The 11785-nt window shown below is 37.9% G+C and overlaps 2 protein-coding genes across 2 annotated transcripts; one reads left to right on the top strand and one right to left on the bottom strand.

Moving 5' to 3' along the window:
- Window positions 1–2468: 2468 nt before the first annotated feature.
- hnf1a (HNF1 homeobox a) lies at window positions 2469–8218 on the top strand (the record flags this gene model as incomplete). The annotated part of the gene is made up of 10 exons (XM_079251721.1): window positions 2469–2767; window positions 4765–4964; window positions 5057–5237; window positions 5801–5997; window positions 6179–6321; window positions 6419–6560; window positions 6659–6847; window positions 6927–7042; window positions 7128–7212; window positions 7952–8218. 10 exons carry the CDS (start codon window positions 2469–2471, stop codon window positions 8080–8082), a joined length of 1683 nt encoding a protein of 560 aa, XP_079107847.1. The 3' UTR covers window positions 8083–8218.
- A 71-nt stretch (window positions 8219–8289) lies between these two features.
- On the bottom strand, window positions 8290–10287 carry cUnh12orf43 (chromosome Un C12orf43 homolog). The gene is made up of 6 exons (XM_079250738.1): window positions 10169–10287; window positions 9754–9784; window positions 9404–9502; window positions 9218–9309; window positions 9057–9144; window positions 8290–8927 (listed from the first exon to the last, which is right to left on the bottom strand). Exons 1-6 carry the CDS (start codon window positions 10284–10286, stop codon window positions 8579–8581), a joined length of 777 nt encoding a protein of 258 aa, XP_079106864.1. The 5' UTR covers window position 10287; the 3' UTR covers window positions 8290–8578.
- Between the last annotated feature and the right edge of the window lie 1498 nt (window positions 10288–11785).

Below are 11785 nucleotides of genomic sequence, written 5' to 3'. Positions count from 1 at the left end.
ATGATCAATGGGGTTGAATGGTGGGGTTGGGGATGTGGGTGGAGGGGCAGCACACCAGGCTGAGGCAGGGACAGAGAGTAAGAGAGCAAGCAGTGAGAACATACACAGATAGGCAATGACCAATGGTTCACTAATGAGAGATGGACAGTGTGGATTGTGTCTCATTACCAATCAACATAGCTTTGAGCTCTCTGGAGAGGGAAAATGCGAGCTCTAATGTGTGCTGCATGTGTTCCTTTTTGATAAACCCAGCATGTGTGGTGGAGCATTAGTCACAGCAGTATCTGAGTTGTTGGAAATCCACACACACTACCCTCTGTCCACTTGGGTGAGGAGTTTCCTCTGAATAGTACAATGGGACTTAATTACAGGTCAGTGGCATGTCTCAGGGAGATAGAGGGAGCTCTGTTACCCTTCCAAATACAGTATAATGCCATCTTCCCAGGGGTGGGGTGGGGTAACAAGAGCTCGACACAAAAAGGTGCTGATAGGCTGAACCTGAGAATGGTATAAGGTGATCCAGGCAGAGAAAGTGAGCATTTTACGCTGAAAAGAGAGAGGAAAGATAAAAGACTACATTAACTATCAAAGGTTTTAACCCATTTAGTTTTGCCCTCTTTCCTTTCCAGTTTTCTTCCTACTAATCCTTCCTGCCAACTTTCCTTGACAAAAAGAAAAGAATTGGATCAAAGACAAAGAAATGTTAGATTTGAATTAAAACACAGAGGTCTACAGAGGGAATCCAGTGAAAGCATGTGGAAACTTGCTCACAGCTGCATGCAAATAAAATCTTTAAAAACAATGATATATGTGTATTCAAGCACAAACAAATAACAAAAAGTAATTTTGTCATTAGACCTTCCCAGGTGAAGAAAAGTGTTGTAGGATAAACCTGTAGTACAAAAACGAGGACATATTTTTCTTATAGAGTACAACATTTTTAATGCAATGCTTAGGTTTTTAGACATATTATGTCTTATAAACTGCAAAACATCAGGAAAAATTTATGGTACATACTAAATTCAAAGTTTTGGCCTTAGGAGGTCAGTATTGTAATTATGTGCTGTGTATAACCTTAATCTGTCAATTACAAGAGAAACAAGGTATAGACTCTAAAAAAATGCATTTAACTTAGCAGAACAAGTAAGGAAATTTGGGGTTTTGGGGGATATTTATTTGTTGTAACAATGAATTGTTCAGGTCATCGTTTGCCATTGACAGACAATTTTGAAAGTTTTTCATGGGCCCACACACGCAACTCTGCTAATCAAAAGTTACACCATATAAAAAAAATGAACAACCTTATCAAAAGTATTGCCAAGAAACATTGAAGCAACAAAAAATAACTAAGCAAACACAAATTTCCTGACTGAGTTTAGTTCAGTTTTAAATTGCTGTTAGTGTTTCCATTAAAGATGATCTCTTTAAAATTTCTTACATTACCTTATACAATAAGTTTGAGGTTAAAACATAAAAAAGACATGTTCTCCAAAAAGACGGTAAAAAATATACAATCCCAAAGATTTATTTTTTCATCTGCCATGACTTATTACTTTATAATCATTAAAGACAGAGTTGGAAATAGTTTTACTGCAATCAGCAACTAGCTAAACTTTAAATTCAGTAAATTCTCCATTAAAACATAAGTTTAAATTCACAATTAGATTAAATTCTGGAGGTAATGGGTCCAAATCATTAAAGGATTTTTTCAGAGTTGTTTTAAAGGCGGACACTGACTGAATGAAGCCCCACCAGAATAAGTAGATTTAATACAAAAGGAGGCAGTCTGAATTATAGATCAATGGCGCTCTCTACTGGCAGAGAGGACCGACAAAGTCATGTTTTATCTCCTGAACCGTTGTGCATTATGCTCCACCTTTGCCAAAAACGTTGAGTTATTATGAACCTTTATTCAAGCCACCAATCAACATAACTGGAACATCAACGACATGAAGAAAAAAGGTTGAAAGTTTCTCTGTGTCCTAAAAGTCCTATTGTGGATTGATAAGAAGTATGCTGCTGAAGCATTACTTCCCCACTTCTTATGTATACTTTCTTTTCTTCTCTTTTACGTTTTCTGCTTTAAGAAATATGTTGCGGCTTCTCACTTTAATATATTGTTTTATAAATTGCACTTTGGTCACTGTTGGGGACTGAGGGAGTGGGGACAAAGTTCGCAGGGCGCTTATAAGGAGGAGGGGGTGAAGAGGAGGAAGGTTAAAAAAAAAGAAAATTGACCTTTGAAAGCAAAACAGCAGGTGGAGAGCTAAAACCAGACAGCTCAGGACACATCGGGAGGAAATCCAACCAAGGAAAATGAAAGTATGATTTTTTTTTTCAAGTTGAAGAAGGACTGGAAACACAATAATGAGGCCCAACGGTGACTGTCTAGCTGCCATTTGAGTGTGGCGGAGTACATAAGAGCCGTGTGCGTTTGTGAGGCAGTGGCAAGGTAAGACATAAAACCAATGGAGGGAGAGGAGAGGGCCGGGACAGCAAAAGCAAGGCCGAATCGTTTGACGGCACTTCAGGAGCAGCTTATCTGGGCCCTCTTGGAATCTGGACTGTCCCGGGATGTTTTGGTCCAAGCCATTGGAGAACTGGAGCGAAACAGAACAGGTACCGTTGCTGAGAGGAAAGACAGGGGGGATGGAGAGAGCTCCGAGGAGGGGGAGATGGATTTCCCACCACCCATATTCCGAGAACTGGAGAAACTTCCTCAGGATGAAGTAGCGAAACTGAGGGCTGAAGTCGACCAGTTACTGCAGTAAGTAGATTCCATGCGACCATGGAAGCTCCATCGTCACGGCAAAAATCATCTCTATGTCTTAGTAACTAAAAATTAGTTGTAAACTGACAGACATCCTCGGCACTCTGATTCTCCTTCCTCTTCTGTCCCCACAAAGCAAAGTCACTAACATATGAAACAACGTGCCTACACAACTATTCCTACTATCTTATTAAGCTTGATAACCCTCTCTTTACCAAATCCTCCCTCCTTAACATGCTGTTTGGTCTCTCTGTCTCTGCAATCTGGTGTCTGAGGCGATTTTAAAGAGGGTTCCTCCTTTGCTAGTTACTAATTACCCATCATTATTACCTTGTCATTTCTTAATAAATAAGCTACATGCATACATGTAGGTGAAGATTAATGGAGTGAGGACTGGTCCTGAAAGGCTATGTTTGTACAACAGTTAGGCAATATTTCTGCATTCAGATTTACTCTTAATTGTGAATATTTCAAAGGCAAACATGGAATTCATGTACATCTTTTATAAGTAAAAATGTGTGATTTATAAGCTGCCATAAAATATCTTATACAACTAAACTCCTTCTAAAAAATAAATTAAGTAGTTAAATGGTTTTTAATTAAACTTCTAAAATTGAGTATTTTTGCAGTTTTTTGGATTTTTACTGCTTCAGCTAGAGAGATAGAGCATTCAGCTAGGCCTCATAAACCTTTCACACGTTTTTCCCCTCCAGTGAGCTGAAAGAGCTGGACTTTGCTCCTGTGTGCTTTCCCTTATCTCGCTCTGTCAATAAGCTGCTCTGCAACTTCCCTCTGAGTGACCATATTTTAAGTCTAATGCCGTCACAGCCTTCGCCTATATAACACTTACCTAGAAATTGGTAAACTGTTAGTCGAAAAATATAGAATAAAGAAAGAAAGAAGAATATGCATTTGTCAGCAGACAGGTGTATGCATGTGCTCTAGTGGAAGATGTTTTCAGATCCTTTACCTGAATAATAATATCAGTGCAGTTAAATAGTAATGATCCACTACAAATAAGTCCCAAATGAAAAAAAACTTTATAAAAGTCATATAATCATTAGCAATTAAATACAATCAAGTCATATCATTATGGAATAATCTTCAAGATGAACTCAAACAATGTCCAAACATTATCCAGTTTATGTAAAAAGTCAAAGAAATGTTATTCAGAAAATATAAATTAAATGAATGTATGTAAACCAATGATAAACAGGTATGTAAAGCTATACTTCCAATAATATATGGAAGTATATGCACATGTGTATGGGTATGCACAACTGAAAGTATGTAGGCGTATGTTTTGCCTACATGCATGTGTGCATGTACATGTAATAAAATTATATGTGTATATGCAGGTATTTAAGAGACTATATAGATAGGTGTAAGGCCACCTATAGATGTATATAAGTCATTGCTTTGTCTCTGTGAGTGTATGTGGGTATGTATATGTGTACATGCTGGATGTACATATATATATATATATATATATATATATATATATATATATATATATATATATATATATATATATATATATATATATATATATATATATATATATAGATAGATAGATAGATAGATAGATAGATAGATAGATAGATAGATAGATAGAGAGATAGAGAGATAGATAGATTATTTTGACAACTGCAAGGAAAAAAAGATTGTAATTGTAAAGGGGGGCAGGAATAAATAAGCATTGCTTCATCCTGCTCCTTTTCAGACTCTATAATAACTGTTACTTTTCTTTAACCTGTTCGTTAAATTGTGTTATTTTGTTCAAAATAAAGAAATATCCATCTATCCATATAGTAAAAAGTACTGGAGTGAATTCTGTGACTGATATCCTATTATATATGACCTCGACAGGGTTAATAATCCTGAGAAACTATTGAAAACCATAAATACTTTCACAAGAATCAAGCTTCTTTCCAGAGTAACTGAGGTACAGCACTTGTGTAAATATATTAAGTTACTTCCCTTCTGTCTAACAGGGAGGACCCCTGGCACGTCGCAAAAATTATTAAAAGCTACATGCAGCAGCACAACCTACCTCAGAGAGAGGTGGTGGAATCCACAGGGCTCAACCAGTCCCATCTCTCCCAGCACCTCAACAAAGGCACACCCATGAAGAACCAAAAGAGAGCTGCTCTGTACAGCTGGTACGTCAAGAAGCAGTGCGAGATCAGCCAGCGTAAGTACCCGAGGCACCATGGAGCACTGAGTTCATCTTTCTGACACATGTCTAATATAAAAAATGTCCAAAAAAATGCATTTTCCTTTCAGAATTTACCAACGCCAAACATGGACTTACACCTGCTGAGGAACAGGGAGAGGAAGTAAAGAAAGGACGAAGAAATAGGTTCAAGTGGGGCCCGGCTTCCCTCCAGATCCTCTTCCAGGCATATGAAAGACAGAAGAATCCAAGTAAGGAGGAAAGAGAAGGGCTGGTGGAAGAGTGCAACAGGTGAGTAAAAGGTCTTTTTAGCCTTGCTTTTCTGATTTTTCCGTCCAGATCAGGTGTCAGATTTGTAAAACCTGCATTACAGATATCTTATCTTCTCAAATGATGTAATATTATATGTTACATACCTAAATTTATGAGATAAACCTCATCTTGGTGCAGTTCCATGTGACACATCTTAGTAAGACTAAAAATCTTAAATTGAGTACACATATGCTTAATTTTTAAAGGTAAGATAATTCTTAGTTTTTACGCCAGAGAATTCCTTTTGTTTAAAGAGTACTTTTTTACTTGTTTTGGGAAGTCTTGACAAGCCAAATTTTCTTGTTCTGTTGGCAGATTTATTTTGTTTTAAGCAACATTTAAATAATATTTATAAATTTTTTTTCTTGTTTTTTAAGGCTGAGTTTTTGGAGTGAAGGATAATTACCGCCCAATGTTAGTTTAAACATTTTAAATAACTTTTATTGATAATTTTAGTTAGACTAAGTATGGACACATATCATACAGACAGTGCATATCTCTGAATTGTGAAACCATTTAGCAGTATGCTCTTTGTTTTTCAGGGCAGAGTGTCTCCAGAGGGGGGTGTCTCCCTCCCAGTTAGCTGGCCTGGGTTCCAATCTGGTTACTGAGGTCCGAGTGTACAACTGGTTTGCCAACCGACGGAAAGAAGAGGCTTTTCGCCACAAGCTGGCCCTCGATACACCTTTCACCAACCAATCCTCCTCTAATCCCACCCTTGCACCAAGTCCTGAGCACGGTAAGAAGTCCTTCAAGCAAGCCTGGACTAATTCACTGAGCTGTAAAAGTGAAACCAAAGGAGAATCAGAGGATATGAGGAACTGTTAGAACTAGTCCCCCTTAGACCACGTCTGTGGACTTCACGTTCTCTTGTGTTCAGCTTGTACTTGTTCTGTGACCTGACTTGTGTTACTTGCCAGGTGTGAAGTACAGCCAGCAAATCTCCTGTGACACCGTGAGCTCAGCTAGAAGCAGTGGTGGGGAGAGAGTGGGACGTCTTGTGGTCAGTCCTGTCCAACTGGAACCCAGCCACACACTCCTGGAAACCCATAACCCCAAGCTGGTGAGTGTGTGTGTGTCATAGCACTTTATAACCTCCTATCATATAGCCTACCAGCATGCTTTATTGCCATCATGACAACACTTTCCTCTGGTTAAAGGTGTCCAGCAGCGGACCACTACCCCCAGTAAGCACTCTGACCTCCCTGCACAGTCTTTCTGCCTCCCCTGCATCTTCACAGGGCCTCATAATGGCCTCAGTGCCCAGCGTCATGAGTCTGGGAGAGTCCTCTCTTCTCATTGGTAACACAGGCTCTCAGTTCACACTCTTAATGTTTTTAAAATATAAAAAAAAAGAAAAAAAATTTGTGACAACAAAGCTATTTCCTTATGTTTCACAGGTTTAACCTCCACACAACCACAGACTGTGCCTGTCATAAACAACATGGGAGGTGGTTTCACAACTCTCCAGCCAATTTCATTTCAGCAGCCGCTTCATGCGTCTCACCAGCAACCGATAACACAACAGCTTCAGACTCACATGGCTGCCAGTCCATTCATGGCAACCATGGCACAGCTGCCATGCCACAGTAAGCCCACAGCAACAACATGAAACCAGCTGAACATCTTACACGAAGCAAATAATTATTCATCTGTTCCTCTTTACAGTGTACAACAAATCAGATTCACCCCAGTACCATTCATCCAGTTTGCTGTCCCAGGCCATGGTCATCACAGACAGCAGCAGTCTGGGGACTCTGACCAGCCTCGCTGCAGTCAGACAGGTACTGATCCCAATAGATCCGGTGGTCTGTTATAGCTCCACTCAGGTTATTCAATAATCCTTCATTTTGGGTTTCTTTTGGGTAGATTCTCACGACCGATTCTGAGGAGCAGACGGATCTGCCCTTACAGGAAGATTCTTTACACCTGCAGCCACACACACCTGTGCCAGGTAAAGGAAACAGCTGGAAACACAGGCTTACTGTTAAATATACACCGATCTCAAAATGAGAAATCAATGAATTTCAAAGTTAATTTCACAATTTAGCAGATTTAATTCAGAATGCATGATTGCTGGTGACATTTTTCAAGATTAATCTGATTGGATCAAATATATTGAATGACTGCGGTTTTACAGAAGCTGACAGTCATACTAGGAAAGGTAATATGTTAATATGTGTTCATATGTCTTTTTTACATGAATTGGAGAAGGTTTATCCCTCTGGAATATCTGGTCAAAATGAAGCAGGAACCAGCTGTTTTCTGGCCAAACAATAGACAAAGTGTTCATAAGTGAGACCCAGAGGTGCTTGTCAGATTTTATGTGAGAATGGATCCATCTTCTTATCACACAGTGGATCAATACACAGTTTAAAACACTTCACTGCATTCATCAAAATTGTTGCAGAAACAAAAGTGCGGCCCCTGGCATCCACAAATGCCAGGGGCATGGTGTCTACAGCAAGTATCCAGATGTCTTTTAAAAACACATTACTATATCTTTACTTTAATTTTTTTAACAAGTTTAACAGCATTTTGCAGAAAATATTCACTGATGCTGACTTTTGGCTAGTTGTATAAATGTCCCTTGTACCTGTATACAAGAACCCATGAAAATAGATATTAAAACCTCAGAAAGCAGCTTGAAAGAGAAATTACACCCAAATCAAGTTTTTTTCTTTTTCTCCTAGTTTCCTCTGAGAGCCTTGAGCTGTATTCTTCCTCTCAGACGGCAGATCGTCATCAGTCTCAGCTCCTCTCACCTTCTCCAGCAGACATCAGCTCTTACATGCCATCACAAATGGTGTCGACAGCACAGTGAACTTTTCTTGGCACCAGTAGCATCAGTTCCCTGTCAGCTGGACTCAGGAATCTAAAGTTCTTTGGGATTTTCAGAAAAATCTGGAGAAGCGCAGATAACGTCTCAGACTATGACTGACTCAAGTTCACAATAAGCACTAGCTTCAGAGGATTCATTCTTAAAACATCAGAGAATTAAATCAAGATCAACACAAAAATGTTTTTTATTTTGGTAATGTTCTGTAATATTCAAAAATAGTAAATTTTGTTTAAACTTTGCAACTTGTTGCCTGTGATGTTTTTAACTCACTGCCTTGAAATATTTTTTCCCCACACTTTCATAAAAAAGTAAACTATTTTCAATATCAACACAAACAATTTATGTAAAGCATCTGAATGAGTGACATCATTTTGTTTTTCTGGAGAATATCACAGCATCCAATCACCTCGAGACACTGCAACAGAAAGGAACATCAACGGCCCAAAACAGTGGATTCACGTAAAATAGAAGTTCAGGTTTAATCATTCTCTTCAACATTTCCTTTTCGCTTTTTTTTCTTTTTCCTCTTTAATTTAACTTCTGTGTGTTCCTGATCGGAGTTCCCGTGTTCACCGTCGCTTTGATTAGCAGGATAAGTAGAGTCCACCTGCTCGCTCTCGTCTTTATTCTGTTTCCTCTTTTTCTTTTTCTTGACAACATGACCCTCTTCTTCCTCTGAGATGATCTTCTTTTTCTTTCTTCTTTCCAAAATGGGAGACTCTGCTGAGGACGGTAAGCATGTAGAGGGACATGCTGATGAGGGTAACAGATCTTTGACACACACCGCTGCCTCCTTCAACCTCATTTCCATCTCACTGTCGCTGTCACTATGAAAACCAGGGAAATGAAGAATTGTTTGGTGTACAACTACTGCCACAACTACCACTACTGAAATAATAATAATAATAATAATGATAGTAATAATAATAATAAGAATAAGAAGAAGAAGAAGAAACCTTGAACTGGGAATAGGCCGCCGTCTCACAGGAGCTGGAGGCTCCTCGGCTATCTGTCCTGGAACGGATGTAGAAAACAGGCGAAATCCTACAAGAAGAAAAGTTGTAAAAAAGTTGTACATTTAAAAGCTGAATCTAATAAAACTAGGCAGAGACTTTACCCTCATCATCATCATCATCATTATCATCATCGCCTTCGCAGTTTGTTGATTTCAGATGGGATGAGGTCTCAGACTGAATCTCTGAAATGCAACTTAAAGCCAAATGTATTCATAAATTGAGTTTTTTCAAAACATTTTTATTCTTTATGATTAAATCGTGTTTTTTCCTTCAGTGAAACAAGTTACCTGTCAAGAAAATGTACCAATTTCTTTGCAACATGTGTGCGAAATCCTGGAGTGACCTGGAGCTCGTTGCCATCGTGTTCATGGTCAGCGACTACAACACTATTGCATCAGAGAACATTGATTTATTTCTCATATTTCAATACATGATTTAATATGGATTACTTATTCATTACTTTTTTAAATGAAGTGCCTCTACGGTACATATACATTTTTCCACAAAGAATTTAAACTCTTAACCCAAATAGAAACAAAAATTTTATAATAAACACGCTACTTAGAGGTTTATCATAGGTGAGGCTCATTAAATGGTCCCTTCATGCCTTAATACTGTATAATAAATAGATACTTACCGCTTTGACTGTATGGCAGCGCACTCCCCATCTTAAATCAGACACAGAATCATGGATTAAATTCTCGTCTTAAATAAGACAGAATCATGAATTAAATTCTTGTCTTAAATCAGACACAGATACATGAATTAAATTCTCGTCATGAAGCAGCTAGATAGATTAATCTATCTAGTATCGTTAGTATCGTTATATCGTTAGTAATTACTAACGATAGCAGCTCACTAAAGTCTGCACAGATCTACCTCCTGCTGAAAGAAAGTTAATATTTTAGTCATAAGAGATTCAGATTTCTTTAATTAAGCATTAATACAAATGGTTACAGACTTTACTGGGCTGATATTTAGTCTGTTGACATGGCAAAAGGTTGAAAAATACCATTTGTTCACGACTACAGATATCGTCGATAAACTCCCACCTTTGGTCCTGACAGCTTTTGTTTCCCAAACTGCCTCCTGACATCTTTTAAGTTCCTCGTCGTCGCTACTGCTCGACTCATCCGACACACCAACATTTTTAGAGACGGTCGCAGCCATATCTAAACCACGTGCAACTAGTGTTTGGCTGTTCTACGCTGAGGATTCTGGGTAATGTAGTCTTTCGGTGGGACGGGATTTTTTTTTTTAAAGGTGCCATTTCTCAGATTTGTGTTCTTGTTAGACATTTATATCTACACCAATTCCAATAACTCATAAAAATTTGTCACTTTTTAAAAAAATTTAACTCACTTTTCAAGGCATTTTGATAACCTACCATTGACTTTTTAAAAATTATCAAATAAGATGCTAAGATACCATTTCAAGCTAAACCAGTGCCCCTGAGCTGTAGTCTCATACATCCAATTCACCACAGTGCCCCAAAACTGGGAATATATAAAATAATCCCATCTGTTTTTCTGAATGATATAGTGTAAGTGATGCCTCCTACGATCAAGATTTAGCCTTTAAAAATAAAAGGTAATGACACAAAATGTCTAAACAAAGGCTTAAAAAAAAACCCATTTTATTCAAGGAAGTACTGTAACATGGTGTACTTCACTTCTGCTTGTTGTTGTGCTTTTTTCAAAAGCTGGTTATAGAAAAACAGTGGATTCTTACATTAAAAAAAAGAAGTCATCACGAGGATCCTAGGCACATGGAAGCAATATTACATTGTACAGCTAGAGTTAACATTGGTAATTTGCATGTTGAAAAATTATTTCCACACTACAAAAAGCATGATTTAAATAAAATTTCTTTCTGTTCATTTGCAAGGTTTTACACTTACTTCCTTCTTTATTTATGTGTAATTTACACTGCTGCCACTTGAATTAACTATAGGCTATTTCAAAACGCCTTCCAGTAAAAAGGGGAAACAATGAAAAAGCACAACAGTATATAGTTATGTCAGGACTAACATAACAGGACTTACTGCAGGGCTGTTGTAAAATAATCACATTACATTGTACAGATCAGATTGACATCATTTGCAATGGGATAAAACCTGCAAGACTATCAAGTGAGCAGAGCTTCTGTGAAAACCTCAGCTAGGTCTGTGTCATAGCGCCTCATTAAAAATAGATCAACTATCAAGCTACATCAGTCTGTATGGTCAAGTTGTGCACTACTCTGCTAGGTTATCAGGAAACTGTGAACCTGAATGCAACAGAACACCAAGTCTCCAGTTAAACAAATTTGCTGCACTTATGGTCAAACTTAGGTTTCAAACAGAAAGTACACAGTGCTGCCATGCCAATTACCTCAGGAAGACAGATTTAAGAGGATTAAATGGCATAAGTACCAAGAAGTATTTTAAAAAAAAAAAAAAAAGGCAGACAAAATGGTTAGCAGACAGAAAACTTTGAATTAAATTTAATGAGAATCTTGTTTTTTCCATGCACCCCAGATTATATTAGAAAGAACAGACTTCTGAAACATCTGAAATCATGAAGCGTTCAGGTTCTTCCTGGATTAAAAAATGTCCTTCCATAGCAAAGACTGATGAACATATAAATGTGATATGAAAAAAAGGATGTTTTATCTGAAACAAACAGTCC

This window comes from Telmatherina bonti, assembly GCF_933228915.1.
Source record: "Telmatherina bonti genome assembly, chromosome: 13".
In the NCBI taxonomy this organism is placed as follows: Eukaryota; Metazoa; Chordata; class Actinopteri; order Atheriniformes; family Telmatherinidae; genus Telmatherina; species Telmatherina bonti.
This window is presented reverse-complemented; position numbering and strand designations above follow the sequence as displayed.

What these genes read in the sequence shown, in the direction of transcription:
- cUnh12orf43 (XM_079250738.1), bottom strand. Translation starts at nt 10,286, where the DNA reads ATGGCTGCGACCGTCTCTAAAAATGTTGGTGTGTCGGATGAGTCGAGC. An exon ending in AAAAGCTGTCAGGACCAAAG is followed by an intron (nt 9,785 to 10,168) that starts GTGGGAGTTTAT and finishes GTCTGATTTAAG; the next exon opens with ATGGGGAGTGCGCTGCCATA. An exon ending in TGATGATGATGATGATGAGG is followed by an intron (nt 9,145 to 9,217) that starts GTAAAGTCTCTG and finishes TTCTTCTTGTAG; the next exon opens with GATTTCGCCTGTTTTCTACA.